Raw genomic sequence first — 16,939 nt, 5'->3', positions numbered from 1 at the left:
AACATCAAAATAAGTACCGTGTTTTGAGGTCGAATTCTTCGATCTACTGAATTCTAATCTGCAGCGTTTTGACAAAAAACTCTGTGACACCATGGTTTATTGAACGTATTTCAACGCAATATTATATACAAGAAACAGCCTCGGCTTCGCTTCCGCGTTTCTTGTGGTCTCCAGTCTACGGCCGGTTTATTCAAATGATTTCGATCAGTTATTTAGTTAACAGCCTATTCCTTCAGCAAAACAAAATGGTCTGAAAACAGCGCTAAAACGCAGATAGGATAAGAAGTGAATTTATGGCTTTTCTGCACTCAGACGCATTCACGTTGACTGAGAGGGGAATTTTTGTTAACTTTTCCATCCCGACTCTGAGTCTACCAAGTACCAGGTACCTAATTTCAACCTAAGGAATGCCTGCAATGGATGCTGGTGGTAGGGGTCACTCAACCACCTAGCGGGCTTCGTGTGCTGGACAGTAATGGAACTTTGGTTAACTGCTCACCTTGCGGGCTGTGTGCTCTGGACAGTAGCGGTGCTTCGGTCATTCGTTTACCTAACGGGCTGTGTGCTCTGGACAGTAACGATACTTCGGTCACTCATTGACGTAGCGGCCCGCTACGTCAATGAGTGACCGTCTGGCCGGGTTTTGGAATCGGGGCATTAAGATTATAGAAATGGTTTTTGCTGATGTTGTACGGGAAAGCTGCGTTCATGTGTACCGTTTTATTTTTTGTGGTAATAAAGATCTAGAATGTAGATACCATATTATTATTCCGTGTTATACGGAATAATTTACGGACCGTATGTGCTGATTAATTAATTACTGTCCTTACTTTGCTCGGACTGCAACGAAGGGTCAGCCTGTTTGAACGATTACTATGGTCAGTTTCTTTTTTGAGCGCTTTAAATTGATAACGATTTTTTGAAACGAAGCCGTCCACTTTAAGCAGCATCGTTTGGGTTACTGCTAACTGGCTTTTCTAGTTTTGTAGGAGTAAAAGTTTAAACCTTATTAATTTGCTGATCTAAAAAGATACCAGTTTAAGTTTTTATTTGGTTTAAATTTTGATTTAAATTTTTGGTACCGATTGTTTGCTCCACGCAACCGGACTCTGAAATTGTTTTCAAGGTCACCTTGAGCTTTCAGCTCTACCGGCACCGGGGTCTGTGCACCGGAGCCGGAGCGGATGATTACCAAAACAAAATGCATGTGAAACAGTTTCCAGACATGCTGAATCGAACGGCGTTAGCAGTTTTTCAATTAATTTTTTGGTTTGTTCTGACCAGATCGTACGGGGTTTTCCGTTGTAATATAGATCTTTACCTTGATAATCAACATAACAAACGCAGGGTAGATGATAAAAGGCATATTTAAACGCAAAAGCCCATAATGAAACCAATAATATTTATGTAGCGCACGCTAAACGCTTTGTGCCACGGGTCACCATGCGGCGTTCAGCAATACAAGAAAATCTTCGACATCGTCCCACTAAAAAAAATCGGGCCCACAACCTTCGAAAGCCTAGTTGCGGCCCAAACATTTGGCTTTGAGACTGAATGCGTGGATTTTGGCTCCACTGAAACGAACGCAGCAGCGAACATAGAGAGATAACAAAGATTTAACGCTGAACACTTATCCAAAAAGTGCAAACGATGATTTACTTGCATTATCTCAGGGCTCGCAGTGGTCGTTCTTATCCGCACCTCCGTCACGGCATTGTTTGCAGCTTGAAATCGGCTCCACATTACGGCCATCTTTGCACTTAAACAGCATATTTGACAAATATTCACCCTCTCCGACACTATAGCCTGCAAAGCATTGATAAAGTGGTGAAACGGTGAAACTTTATGCACGCTTTAAGTTAACAATATGCGCGGAAACGTTTATGTCAGTGCAGATCAACTAGTAACGCTGCACGCACGTATACGGTATATCTAAGGATTTCTACCTAAAAAACATAAAAGCTGCCCGCAGTATTGGAGATTTGTTTTGCATTGCGACATTGGCCCAGCTGTGACGTCTGCGAAGGCTGGACGCACTTCTGGTGGACCGCTGCCGGCATATGTGATGTTGTCGCCACATGTCATCGTGATGTTGCAATCGTTATCAGCGGCGCACGATGCAAAGGATTTTGCCCGCCTGGAACACCCACCGGCTGCGTCCAACACCACGGATCGCCGATTTTCATCAGTTCCCAGTAAGCGTACGCCCAGCACCAGCCAAGGAAACAGCCGCATTTTAAATGGTCCGAACACGCCATGTGGGTTCTAACAGAAATATCAGCAAAATTCACCGTTTTCTGTGACTTATGTAAAGAAATCAAGATTGTGAAACTTGTGGCTCATAATATCATTTAAAAATTATTCTCTCTTAACCTACATGTTCTCTGTTCAGCAAAAAACGCAGCAAGGTTCTGGCTCGATAGGCTCGCATTTAGAGCGGGTGGAGCTGTTGTCTCAGCTGTGGACGCAACTGCAATACTTGGCGTAATTTTTTCAAAATTATCATCGAGACATCCATAGGCTTTTTGTAGTCTCACGACATCCAGTGGACTCATCCATTTGCGCTGACCCATTCTCACACAGGTGCGGATCTTGGGAATTATAGCTGGCTTATCGCGTTTGATGGCGAAGTCCCAGGCTCCTTAATGCAGGATGGATTCGTAGTCGTACGGAATGCCATGTGTGGGCATACTACGCAAGATGCGATAGTTTGTGTCGTATATTTCCGGTTGTATGTTCTCAGGGAACAGTTGCACAAACTCATCGCGATCTGGCCGGTTTTGCTCGTGGTAGAAGCCTAGAGCATGCAAAAGTTCGTGCATTATAATGCCTTCTTTCATGCAGTCATCTCCATATATGGCACAGATTGTTTAGGCGGAAAAACGGCAACGTTAATCTGAGCACGTACCTAACGGAACTGTACGGAACCTAATGGAACTCTACGGAACTTGACGGAACTTGACGGAACCTAATGGAACCTAATGGAACTCTATGTAACCTAATGGAACCTAATGGAACCTAATGGAACTCTACGAAACTTGACGGAACCTAATGGAACTCTACGAAACTTGACGGAACCTAATGGAACTCTACGGAACTTGACGGAACCTGACGTAACCTAATGGAACCTAACGGAACCTAATGGAACCTAATGGAACTCTACGGAACTTGACGGAACCTAATGGAACCTAATGGAACTCTACGTAACCTAATGGAACCCGACGGAACCTAATGGAACTCTACGGAACCGTACGGAACCTCACGGAACCTAATGAAACTCTACGGAATTTGCAGTGATCTAGACCTACCAGATAGTGCGCGATTTATTTTAAAGAAAAAAACGGGCATGTGTTTTCGTTACAGTAAACATACGTAAATCAACGTAAATGCTACGTAAGATTTTCGTGCCATGTAAACCCACGTTACGTCCGTGTCGGCAAAGTGAAACCAACGTAAAGTAACGTAAGTCAGTGTAAATTTGCTGTTAACTTGCGTAAGTCACCGTTAAGCTTATGTTTGGCAAAGTGCAAGTGCAATCAACGTAAACCAACGTAAATTCGCTGTTAACCTGTGTAAAACACCGATGAGTTTATGTCCAACAAAGTGGAACCAACATCAACCAACGTAAATTTAATGTTAACCTCTGCAAGTTACTAATGCGTAGTTTAAAATAACGGAACACAAATCTAGAAAACATCAGGAGTGATACTCATTGGTCGCCGACCGCACTTGGACTTCTTGCGCGAAGATTCATCTTGATTACCTAAATAATTCCAATATTATTTTTCGGACTGCAAGCGGAAGCTTTCAGATCAAATAGATTTAATATGTATATTCTGAATGACAGCAGGTTTTCGAAATTTTAATATACGTAACAGAACTATTTACTTAAGAAACCGAATATTGTTTAAGTTTATTGTTCAATTTTATTTGTTGTTACCATGGTGGGTAGATTGGTGAAACTTGAGCCAATGTGGAGAGCAGTATGCAGCTTTGCATAAATCGCACACATATTTCTTTTTATGTTTTCCGCGGATGTGGAGATTGAGTGCAGTAGCACTGTTGTAAGATCTTGTACACTTCGCATACTGGCACACAAAAGCTTTTCCGGAATTCAGTAATGCCCGTTCTGCGCGAAATTGACCGTTTACCAACGGCGCATTTAACGATATGCTAGTTGTCGGTGGGGCAAGGAAGCAGTTGGCATCATCATCAAAGATTAAATTTGCCGGGAATACAGAAGGTGGCAGACAGCTGATGTCCAAAACGTCAATTTCACCCAGAGCATTTGGGAAATTTTTTGAAAATGAATTAGTCGCTCCCAAAAATTTTCCATATTTCTTTTTATATCGCACAGGAAAACGGCGTCGATTGACTGCCTGTACAGCAGCTGCAGTGCGGGCGAGTAACCGTTCTCTAAGCAGCAGCGTCCACTTATGCAGTATTTCCAAATTAGAGTTGTTGCGCAACTTGATACACTGTGATTAATTAAAGACATAGTAAATCGGAGGCACTCAAGGTAAATTGCTATAGACTAACTTTTTGACGAAATAGTACAACGGTGTCAATGACTGGAATCCAACGTTCGTCAATAAAATTTCGTGCTTGGCTCACATTTCCACCGATATTAATTACGGAATGAAGGACGCCGGGCCCGAGATATATAACGGTGCCCGGCTCCTGCACATAACAAATAGGAGTCAGACCAAAAACTTCCCATAGCGAAGGTGTGGTGGCAATCTTTTTAAAAAAGAATTAATGTCCGCAAGCTTTATCTGAAATGTACCCAAATCAAGCGTTAAGTAATGTTAATATGTGCTGTATAAGAAAAACCGTTTTTCGTATTTCCTGTAGTAATAATCGTTCCTTTTCCGCAAGTATGTTTATGTTGTCTACGTACCATTGTCTACTTACGTCCATTTTTAAACTAGTGCTGGCGATAAATAACTGAAATTAAATGGTCGCACTGCATAAACTCCAGCACAACCACTCTCGTTCACTATTCATTTCAACAAAAAATAACGTTTGATAAACAGGATTTATGCAGCAAAGGAACAGCAATCCTGCAATACGAAAATTGCTAGACATCTCATGCAGGTTTTTGGTTTCTCCTCTCATTTTCCTATTATTTCAACTTGTACCGATCAAGTTTTAATTTTTGAGTTGCGGCAGATTTCTTCCAGTACTGCGGGTAATTTCTAACTGGTAACCTTTTGGCTTATACAACCCAAATTTGTGAAGTCCAGTGGTCATTCAGAAGCCTGCTACCATGGCTGCAATAGAGTTATCGCGTGTTGTTACTATTAATAAAACAGCATGAAATTTTACTTAATAATGTAAAGCTTAAATTATTCATATTAAGTACTAGAGCGGTCGACGCGGTACGTGATTTTTAAATCCAGTAGTAACTATAGTGTATCACATGGCAGTTCCTGTGATTCCTTCATGCGAAACACACAGAGTTTGCGTTTTAGGTAATGTTAATGTGGTCTGATGCGCCGTTTCACCTACCAGAAGAGTAAGCATGGAGTTTGCAGCCAAACAGTCCGCCATACATTTTTACAACTTTAGCAATTTGGGCAACTGGAAATATAATCCATTTTTGTTGCGAGTAAAACTGCGACCACCGCAATGTTCAGCACGAAAATTCTACGACTGATGTTCAGTGCTCTGCTTATTGCGCATTGCCTATTACACTTGAAACAGATTGATTGCGCAGAATTACCATCAGGTGGGCAGCACTCTTTGAACGGCATTACCCAACAATTTCGAATATGACATGTTCTCGGCGCAGAATGGCGGCATCGAATTCCCCCATCCGTCAGCGAATCGGAAGAAGCACTGACCAGAGCCGATATTATCTGGGAAGATGGAGCCATACCGGGATACCCGATGCTGGCTGCAGAGGAACCGGGAAGCAGTCACAATGTATTGGGTAGCAATTACTGGCCTAACAGCGGACAGTGCATTCCATATCGGCTACACCCGGCATTCGGTACAGTAACCGTTTTAACCAGTATTTACATAATGCAGCAGGCTAGCAGCATACCAGTGTTTAATATTAATTTACAGCAGTATAAATGCAGTGGGTTGAACGTACGTTGTACAAAAATAATATGAATCGGTAGTACGGTAATAATTTCGTTCATAATACATTCTTATTTCGTACTTTTCGCTTATAATAAATCATGGAATTATTAATCTAGTGGAATTATTAGTAGTTGTTTCGGGAATTATGTAGTCCCATTAGGTAAATATTTACAGACGAAGAAGCCAAGCATCGTATTCGTAACGCCATGAACACCATCGAACGACGCACAGATTACTGCTTGTCTTTCAAGATCCAAACGGAGGAAGCCGAATACATATCCATCGTTCCCGTTGGGTGAGGGTCAGTAGCTAAAGTTACGGCGACTCTTTATTGCAGCCGGTTGAAAATTATAGATTGCGTCAGCAGTGTTTACAGAAATTCGTATTCTTTTACAGTCGTGCAAAAAATAGAAATATGTATAATCAGTCATCTATTGTACTTCTACTTGCTTGTAACTTGTAGGTGCATGTCCCACGTCGGGCTGGTACCCGGACGAACTACGGAAATTCGACTGGGAAGTAGCTGTTTGAAAGACGGAATAATTCTGCACGAACTCCACCATGCGCTCGGCTTCTACCACGAACAGAACCGACCCGACCGTGATGAGTTCGTCCAAGTCTTTAGCGAAAACATCCAGCCCAACATGTACGAATTGAACTACGGTATTTTGCCACATATGCCCACCCACGGTCTCCAGTACGACTACGAATCCATTCTGCACTATGCAGCGTGGGATTTCGCTAAGAGCCGCGACAAACCGGCCATCATTCCCAAGATTCGTTCGCCCGGGAGAATGGGTCAGCGCAAATGGCTGAGCGCGCTGGACGTCACGAAACTGCAGAAGGCTTACGGGTGTATCGACGACAACTTTGAACGAGTGGAGAGCATGCCGCAATTGCACTGCGACGTGAGCAGCACCAGTGGAAAACCAGGTTATCAGACTACAATTGGTATGGATAGCGCAAATACTGTTTCGACAACTACGGCGGCAACCGCTGCAGCATCGGAGAAAAGTCCTGCCACGATACGTTTCTCAGACCTGATGTGGACGGTAATGGAAATGTCCGACCCGGGTGTGAACAACATCCAAGTCATCAACGACCATCTGCATCTCCGTCTGACGAAACGCAACAATTTCTTTCACTGCGCCGGCGTCCGCTCGGTCGATACGTTCGGTTTCGGGCGTCATCAGTTTCACATTGAAAGCCGTCTTGATCAACTACATCCTCACGTCGTCTTCGCCCTCTACAGTCAAATGGATCCTCATCCACGTATTGGTATTCAGTTTTCGCGGTGGGGTAACGCCGATGCTCCGATCGCTAGTTACGGGGTCACCAGTCGGCGCCTGCCTGCGCCCTTTACAAGCGGTGCGGATAAGCAGCACGTACGCTTTCTCGTTTTCCCTTGCTGGGACGTATACAACGCATACTTACGACTGGAAGCCGGGAAACGTGACGTTTTCTTCCCAACACGGTCATCAGAGTAGCAACCGGGATTTGTTGTTTAAGATATGGAGTTATACCGGCAATTCGCAGAGTATTCCACAGAAAGCACTTCCTGTAACGATGAGCTTATGCGTTCATAAAGATACAGTAACGAAGCGGGCGATATGGAGGATGTGGAAATTGCGGTGCATTCGTTTCGGTTCTTTCCCGAACGTAGGTACGAACGCAATCGCTTTCGTACTGAAAGTTCGAGTTTGAGTTTTGATTTAGTTCGCAGGTACATTGTACAAAATGGGGACACCATAGCCAAAATTGCCGAAAAGATGGGGAAAAACTGGCAGCAGCTCGTCGTCGACAATAATATTGAAAATCCTGATGTGATCTATCCTGGACAAAATCTGATCGTGTAGTCCTAACTTAACCAATCAGTTGGTCTTGGAAATTACTGTCGAAAAATTATATTGTTGCAAAAACTGTATAAAGGTTCTCGAATGGGTAATACTTTTGAGTTTTGTTCGTGAACATAATACATATATGTCTAAAAACTAACATATGTCTAGCAAAATAAAGCTGCTGTGAAAAAATATCAAAGTAAAATTGCAGTAAATGATATTTGCTGAATGCGTTTCCTTTGAGGAATTAAATGAACCATATTCAGTTCATGGCTGGTGGTCCGGCGGAAGCGCATGCAGACTACTACCCGTATGGTCGTTTGAGTGGACCACTATGGTAAGTCAATGAGGGATGGTCGTTTGAGTGGGCCACCTCAAATATTTTTTTCCCGAAACCGATTTTCTTCCGGTTTTCTTCATCTGACCATGCAAGACTTACCCTTCACAGAGTACTTGAAACTTAAAAAAACGTTGAACCGATGTTTTGCAATTGCGACGTAAGAAAATCAGTGACGAAAGCGCTTTAGCCACGCCACCGAATCCACTGCACTACACCAAGAAAAATGTAGCCACTGCCACACTTGTGCGGCTGTTGTGAACGACACTTGTGCACAATTTCGTAACGCTTCAGTTCAACTTACAAAGGTCAGTTTTTAAGAAGTAAAGGCATAAATTAAAATAGAATCAAATAAATCTAAACTGAATTGCTCAGCAGCACATCAGCACTACACTAAGAAAAATGCAATCACGATCGCTGATGGCTCCGTATGGCCTCTGGGCAAGTTCCAATCAACTGTAATCGGATCGTAATCGTGACCTTGCCCTCTACTTACCTTATTTACCACTCACGTTGATGCACACTGAAAATTCGATCAATAATGTGCAGTCACTGCAGCTACCGGCCCACAATCAACATAAAATGCATCGCCAGTCTCAATTTCATTTAACCAAATTCTCAGCGCTTTCGCCAGCGATATATTCAGATTCAGATATATAAATTCTGAAACAAAGAACAGTGTATTGTTTCGATTTTAACTTAGTTGGTTAGAAGTCGTTGAACGTTGAAACTGGGTATACTGTAATCCGAAAACATTGAAGAGTTTCCTTTAAAAGTTTTTAAACAACAGATTTTTACTGAAACATAAAATAAGACATATTAAAGGATTTCAAAGTTTAAAAATACAGTTTAAGTTTGCTTTTTGTTAGAAGGTGATATATGTACTTTAGTATTATTATCGAGTCGAAATTTCGTAAATGCAACCTACGAAACGCCTCCACAAATTTGTCCGCGAAATAATTTTTCGACATACCCGGTATGTATTCGCTAAATTATTCATTGCATAATAATACGTAAAATGGATACTTGGCAAATTATAATCCCTACAGGCTACAATAGAAACTATCTGTATGTACCAGCCCGCCCGGAAACAGGAGTCAAAGTGTACAGGGAACACACGCAGGCACACATGCATGTCTGGCAACTATAATCTACCTTTTACACTTTAGCTCATTATCGCACACAATTTCCGGGGCTACGATGGGCATTTTGTCCTGAAGTATATGTTGGATAACGGGTTGAAAGGGGTGGAGGTCTTCAAACGGGGGACGCAAGTGCTGGAACTGAAGTACCGCAAACTTGGCATCCAATCCCGAGATACACTCAACTTTCTGGCATTGAGGTTAAGTCAGCTAACCAAGGCGGTTGGTTTGGAGCTTGAAGTGCAAAAAGGCGATTTCCCTCATCGGTTTAATAAGCCTGAGAATTGGGATAAAGCCGATTTGCCTTGGCTTGAGCCGGATCAGTATATGATTGATGGGATGCGGAAGCAGCAAAAAGCCGAATTCCTCAAGTGGCACGCTGAAGCAAAAGCCGCCGCTAATGGAGTATTCAATTTTCGCAAGCAAATGATGACGTATTGCTCGAACGATGTTACGGTCTTGCGGCTCTGTGCGTTGAAAATTATCAACGACTACCGTACGCTCACTTCGCTGAATCCCATGGAAAGCATAACCATGCCCGCCGCCTGCTATCGTTACTGAAAAACATTTCACCTCCAAGAAAACAAAGACGCCGCCTTAGCCAGTCATGGTCCTCACAGAAACCGACGCACCAGTATCCAAGCCGCGCAATGGCTAGAATGGGAGAACATGAGTGCTAATGGGCGCATACGCCATGGTCGAAGCGGAAAAGAAGTTAAGATTGGTCGGTACTTTGTAGACGGCCTCGATGAGGAAATCCAAACCGTTTACGAGTACAATGGCTGTGTTTTCCATGGGCATCCCGCTTGCACCGACGAAAACGATGTGGTCCCGTACTCCAAGAAAAAAATGCGAGAAGTCTAGGAAGAGTACCTAGAACGTGAGCGTTTCCTCGAGAGCCAGGGGTACACTGTGGAAATGAAATGGGGTTGCGAGTGGCTCAAAGAACGGGAAGATCCATTTATTGCCGGATTTTTGCAGCACACGAACATTCGAGAGCCAATGATTCTACGTGACGCCTTCAAAGGTGGAAGAACAAACGCCAGCCGCCTGTTTTACGAAGTAAAAAATGGGGAAGAAATTAGACACTTTGACGTTGTCAGCCTCTATCCCTTTGTGAACAAAACGAAGGCGTAACCAGTTGGTCAACCTGAAATAATCATATCCAATTTTAAGGATGTCAAAGATTATTTCGGGCTTGTTTACTGTGAAGTTGCTGCACCGGATGAATGCCTGTATCCAGTCTTACCGTTGACGATTAACGACAAACTAATGTTTGTTCTGTGCAAAAAATGCGCAATGGAGAAAGTGACCAGCCGCTGTGTCCATTCCGATGAAGAACGATCTTTCGAAGGTATTTGGTGCACACCAGAGCTACATCATGCGGTGGATGTGGGGCACCGGGTTGTCGAAATGTACGAAGTCTGGCACTGGCGCAGACGGACACCAAACTCTTTGCGGCGTGTATGAATAAGTTTCTGAAAGTGAAAATGGAAGCAAGCGGTTGGCCTGCGTGGTGCGATACGGATGAGAAGAAGGCAAATTTCATTCAGATGGTCAAAGACCGTGAAGGTACCATCCTGGACCCTGACGCCATGGTTTTTGATGCCGGAAAGAAGAGCACCTCCAAAGTCGCGCTGAACAGTCTTTGGGGTAAGACTGGCCAGAGCTGCGATATGAATTCCACGGAGTTCGTGTACGATCCCAAACGATATTCTGATCTGTGTCGTTCAAAAGCTATTGAGATTCATGATGTGTATGGTGTGAGTCCAACGTGTCTGATGGTAACACATTCGAAAGTGGATGACTACAACGAAGGTGGCAATGGAACGAATGTTGTTGTTGCCGCTTTCACCACAAGCCACGCCCGTCTCATTCTGCTGGACCTCATGGAAAAGTTGGGTGAGCGACTTCTCTACTACGATGCGGACTCTGTGATTTTCGTTCACCGCCCTAACGACTGGCTCCCTGAAACTGGTAGTATCCTTGGTGACTGGGATAACCAGCTAGAAGCTGGCGAAAACCATATTGTCAAATTCGTCTCCTGCGGTCCGAAAGTCTACAGCTACGAAACAGATACGGGACGCATTGAAATGAAAGTGAAGGGGATGACGCAGAACGGGTTCACAGAAGATATTCTGGATTGCGACTCGGTTACGAAGGAGCTGACAAGGACCGGCAAGGCGTTGGATTTCAACCAGCTGAAGCGACTGCTGGAGGGTGTGGACGAACATGTGCAGGTCGTGTATCCGGAATACATCAAGCGGAATGGAAAAACGCAAGAAATTAATACTGTTCAATTGGCTAAAAAGTTGTTGTGTACGATAAACGTATCATGTTAGATGATTTCACAACGCTGCCCTTTGGCACGCGATAGAAAAAAAGGTGGTGGTAGTGGGGAAAATGAATAAAACAAAGGGGAAAAATCACTCGGTTTGTGTCGCTTCGTCACTCACCATCACATCCAACACTTCTTTCGTAATTTTTTTAGATTCCTCCAACTGTGTACGGTTGGAGGACTTTACAAAATAGAAAACAATTTCTAAAGTATTGAAAACTAACAGCAGCATGGTCACCAGTACTGCAAAGAATACTGATGCTGCTTTTTTAGCTATCGGCTTAACCATTTCTTATAAGGTCGCGTATAAATGTTGCGTCACGGACTACCGTCCTTAGTCGGAAGAACTTGTTGATGAATTTGCATATAAATTTATCGTTCACCCCTTTATGCTTAGTGAGAGCTGACATGACATCTTTATATGAAAACCCGTAGCAACGTAGTAAAACAAAAAACATACAATACTGACCGCATACAGTACTGTCAGTGTTTTGGCGTTCAGTGTTTGACATTATGACAAAGTCATCATTTATCCATTTTTTAATGTCATCTGAATAGTCTCCGGGATTTTTCCCGTATAAATCAAAAACTTCTATCGTACCGGGTTTTGAACAATAAAATGCTACCCAGTGTTCACCCGCCGCGCCTGACGGTTGAGTATTTGATATGTATGCACCTGGAAATTCTTTTACTGGTAATGTATCGCTGGCGAATACCCCAACAAAAATATCGCGAACGTTGAGATCTTGCTTCAGCGCTGTTTCTATTTGTAGGCTGTTCATGGTGCAAAGTCAAAAAGTACTTGGCGATTGTTGTTAATTTCGATAATATTATCGAAGACCATCATAGCTACACAGACTATACCTTCTGGTAGTGGTTTTGCAAATTTAACATTGATGTTTAAATTACCCTGCTCAACAGCTTTATCGATTACGGATTCCACAGCCTTGCTGGCCATTGTTTTCATGTGAGGTTGTGCAGTGGCAATTAAATTGTTTATATGCGGTGCAGCTTTGCTGAACAAACCCTTTGCAAAGCCAAACACACGACCCCAGAAACTACCACCTTTCATGGGTGCGCCACGATAATATGGCATACCGTACCCATGCTGCTTGGTAAGGATCTGGGTGTAGCGGTGCTCGTCAAATTTTAACTCTTGTAGAACCATTTTTAATGCTTCTTTGGTCGAAAGTGAAGTTTAATTACGGATGTGCCTGGATGAAAGAGTACTTCTTTCCCTAAATCATCGCGCGACGCTATTTCTATGGTTTGAAATGTATGATAGGCTAACGGCATATAATGCGGATCCTCAAAACAAATTACTGTCTCTCGAAATGAACTCGCTTGAGTTGATAAGGTGCGTAGTAAAGGTACCATTGAGTCACCTACCAACCCATGTGTAATCACGTCACAATACACGTGCACGAGACGATTATGCTGTCCCGGATATAACATATGAGTCAGAGCATCTCTGCTGTTATATGTGTATTGGTGTAGTATGCCTAACGCGCGCGCGTATTCGGATCCCGTAAAAGTTAAAGCGAGGCCTGGTGCGATGTTTAACTGAGCTGCTTGACCACTGACCATTACCTGACCAAAGGTTTTCGAGTCCCTATCCTCTACGTCTTCCCTCAACAGTTTGTTAACTGTATAAAGTAAATGGTTTTCATCCAAATCTAGTAAATCTCGTTGGTAGACTGTCACGAGAGACAGTAATGGCTAATCCGGTATTAAACTTTATCCGCCTAGGGGGTAGTATAATTTCTGAAAGACCAACTTCCCACGCACCGTCTAAATCTATAGGTCTAGCGAGAAGCGTTGTAAATTTACCAGGGCAGTTTTCAGAGTATAAGCCCTCTGACGCCGAAGACGGCAAAGTCATGTAAAAACTCATTTCAAATCTTCTTTGTTGTCCCAAGAGTCATAAGCTGGACCATATCCATACCAACGTACTAAGTATTGTACTTTTCCTTTATGTCTCCTATCCCTTAATATCCTGGAGATCTTATGATATGGCCTTTCTTCCATTGTGACTTTAGATAACTCTTCCGGATAAAACTTACCATCCACGGGCTCGCCAGCTAAATCTTCGACAGTGTAAAGGTAATGGCTCCCACTCCGTGTAGTGTGGGTCACTTTGAAGAATTCTTCTGTGAACGAGTCTCGTACCCTTTTTCAAAAGTCTGTTTCTTTTTTGCAAAAACATACATGATCGCCAACAGCAAATGTTGGTTTTGAATTTTTCATATCTTTCTGTTGATCAATCATCTTCTGGAGAATTTGCTCAGCTTCTTCAGGACCTACATCTTTAGGGGCTATACCTGTAACCGAGTGTTTTGTAGAGTTGTAAGCGGATAAAATCTTAGGAAGGACATCTATGAACCTGTATGTGTTGTTTTCGGTCATGAAAACATATAACCGCTCTTCGATTGTGCGATTTAGACGTTCAACCATCGCACATTTGACGTCATCGTTTTTTGTTGTAAAAAACGTAACGTTACACTCTTCAAAAAACTTACGCATGTCTTTACTAACAAATTCCTTACCATTATCGCTTTGAACACGTAATGGAGGATAATCACTTTTGTATATTTTTAAAAGTGCTTCGCGAATATCAGCTGGTTGTTTTGATTTAACCGGCTCAGCCCATGCATAACGAAAAAAGCAGTCGATGCACATAAGAATGTACTTAAAGCCATCGTTATAGTTTGCAAATTTTTGAAAATCCACAAGATCAATTTGATGTTGGTCGCCCACATTAACAGAAATAATCTTTCGACGCTTGAACTTAGAGCGAAAGGGTTTGTGCTGTGTATATGCATCTTTGGTTTCTAAGTAAGCTTTAACTTGCTTTCGTGTATATCCATGTTTTCTAGCTTCTTTGTACAAGCGGTCTATGCCGCCTAAACTGTCCTGAGAAGCAGGATTCAAATACAAATCATCTAAAGTGGGCTTCATCATGTGTAGGAGAGCCACCCGCCTCTTTGTGTACCCCCTTTGTGTCTTTTAGCGAGAGATTCTGAAGTTTTATTACGTTTCCTCAATTGGGTTTTGGCCTGACTTGAAGTTTCAGGTTTATATGTTAAAGCGTTTAACGCCACTGCGTCGGTAATAGCTGTCTGCTCTTTCCCACGGGCTTCGATTGCTAATCTTTGAGAACCAGTGGCAATTGCTGTCCTTTGCTTAGGTTTTGGTGTGACGTTTTGGAGCTTGTTGGAAGTTTTCGGCTTAATTGCCACGGTTTTCGACCCTTCAATAGCAAGTTGCTGATCTTTTTCCTTTCGACCTAGCTTGTTTACAGTTTTTGGTTTGACAACCACCGCTTTTGAGCCTTCAATAGCTAACTGGTTTTTTTCTAAAGCCGGAACAGCTCCACTGTCAGGTATTTGATATTCTAACACACCATCAACTGGAAATTCAACTATCGGAACACTAGGCGGAGTAGGAGCGTATTCTACTGCAGCTTTTAAAGTGGTATCGGATTTTGGATTGCGTCTTACATGGACTTTTTTAACTAAAGGTGGTTTTTTTGGCTTCGGCTAAACGTGTTTGACCACAGCATTGCTTGGAACAAATTGTATTTGCGGCTCCCCAAGCACGTGTACATATTGCACAGTTGGTTGGGATGGTACTTCAACAACCTTAACTACTGGATTGGACTGGATGTACTCAACTAAGGGTGGGGCTGTTGCTTGATTACCCTGTTCATGAAATGTCGGAACAGCCTGGACAGCTTGATGGGTTATGTTTGGACCTGCTTGAATGTATTGATCTTTAAGAACACCCGTAGAATGAGCCTGTATACTTTTATCAATCATTGTGGGTAATAGGTTGGGAACCACTGTTGGTTCAACTTGCACTGCTTCCAATATCGGAGCCGCGACTGGTGCGTTACCTGTATTGTTTAAACGTTGGTACTCAAAAGCGGCCTTCGCCATGAGCTGTTGTGTAATTTCATGACCAATCTCTTGAGCTTTTTTCCAGGCAGTCGGCGCGGGAACACCTTCCCGAGCATGCTTTTGTTTTAAAAATTCGGTTTCGGGAACTAAAACGTAAGTCTTCATTTTGCTAGAAAAGTGGAAACTAAAGTACCTAAAACAGGTAGCAAAACGTTGAGAAATCCGCCTTTTTGTTGTAATATTTTACGTTTCTTTGATTGGTCTGTACTGCGGTCAGCTAGACGCTTGATTGTTGAGGAATGTTTTTGAGCCCGAGCTAAATCAACTTTGCTAAGACCGGTGGGTTGCTTAACTAGATTTAAGCAGGCTTCTTCGATTGCGCTTATTTGTTGCTTAGTTGCCAGCTGGAAAGAGCTTCTTCTCTGACGTGGTGTCAGCAGCTCTAACGCTTCAATAAGTCGAAAAATTTCTTCTGGTTTCATTTTTCTACATATATTCGCCTATACTCAAACACGTGCGACTGAAGGCGAACATCGTCTGGAACTTCGGGTCTAAGATTTATCAGTAAATATCCAAAAGGTTCCTTTATAGCCTTTCGGTAGGCCTCCAGCATATGTGGCATACCTAACTGACGTGCGAGTGTTTTAACTTGCTGAACGTCGCGAACTGATTAAAAAATTACCAAGTACTGAGAATTCAAAGCAATGTCACGCATGCACCTTCCTTGTTTGTATAAATTCTGAGAAATAAAAATTACAGAAACATTTTTGTGATGGACGTCACGAGTAAAAATCGTCGAACACTTTGATGTTCCAGCAATTTCTTCCATTAAATCATCTAACACTAGCAGACTCGGAACGTCTTTGTCAAAAAAATTTTTATCTTCTAAGATGGGTCTAAGCCCTTGGATAAGTTCAATATTTTTATCAAAACCCTGGAAGGCATCTTGCCACGTACCGTAAGCATAAACTATTTTTACTGGTGGCGGATTAAAGCTTTCCGTAAGACTTTGCAAAAGTTTCATTGTAAAAGTCGATTTTTCCGACATCGTTGGTCCAGAAATATAAATGGTGCACGGAGTTTTAAAGCGAAAATCAAAACTCAGCTTTTCCATTTTAAATTTCTCCTGACTTAGTCTGCTAACTATCGAACACTTCACAATATATTCGATCACAAAAACTCTCAAATGGTGTTTCTGAAATGATTAGGTTTCTCGCTTTTTTGACACCGAAGTGGTGTAATTTTCAAGGAGGTTTTAATTTGTTCAATTGTGCGTTGAATCTGCAACAGTGATC

The 16,939-nt window shown here is 42.6% G+C and overlaps 1 protein-coding gene and 1 long non-coding RNA gene across 3 annotated transcripts; one reads left to right on the top strand and one right to left on the bottom strand.

Moving 5' to 3' along the window:
• Nucleotides 1-1,308: 1,308 nt before the first annotated feature.
• On the bottom strand, nucleotides 1,309-2,839 carry LOC129586508 (uncharacterized). Of its 2 annotated transcripts, XR_008690135.1 has the most exons (4): nucleotides 2,374-2,839; nucleotides 1,947-2,265; nucleotides 1,660-1,806; nucleotides 1,309-1,574 (listed from the first exon to the last, which is right to left on the bottom strand). It is a non-coding gene; the product is annotated as an uncharacterized LOC129586508 (long non-coding RNA). The 2 variants fall into 2 exon arrangements; XR_008690134.1 differs by having other exon boundaries at nucleotides 1,309-1,806.
• Nucleotides 2,840-5,642: 2,803 nt separating this feature from the next.
• LOC129586647 (zinc metalloproteinase nas-14-like) lies at nucleotides 5,643-7,845 on the top strand. Its single transcript, XM_055479970.1, has 5 exons — nucleotides 5,643-5,731; nucleotides 5,795-5,995; nucleotides 6,265-6,391; nucleotides 6,554-7,749; nucleotides 7,807-7,845. Exon 4 carries the CDS (start codon nucleotides 6,558-6,560, stop codon nucleotides 7,575-7,577), a length of 1,020 nt encoding a protein of 339 aa, XP_055335945.1. The 5' UTR covers nucleotides 5,643-5,731; nucleotides 5,795-5,995; nucleotides 6,265-6,391; nucleotides 6,554-6,557; the 3' UTR covers nucleotides 7,578-7,749; nucleotides 7,807-7,845.
• Nucleotides 7,846-16,939: the final 9,094 nt, after the last annotated feature.

The sequence above is a fragment of the Paramacrobiotus metropolitanus genome, unplaced genomic scaffold (assembly GCF_019649055.1).
Source record: "Paramacrobiotus metropolitanus isolate TYO unplaced genomic scaffold, Prichtersi_v1.0 Parri_scaffold0000021, whole genome shotgun sequence".
Lineage (NCBI taxonomy): Eukaryota > Metazoa > Tardigrada > Eutardigrada > Parachela > Macrobiotidae > Paramacrobiotus > Paramacrobiotus metropolitanus.
The sequence above is the reverse complement of the archived record's forward strand: the minus strand, read 5'-3'. Positions and strand labels throughout refer to the sequence as shown.

What these genes read in the sequence shown, in the direction of transcription:
- LOC129586647 (XM_055479970.1), top strand. Translation starts at nt 6,558, where the DNA reads ATGTCCCACGTCGGGCTGGTACCCGGACGAACTACGGAAATTCGACTG.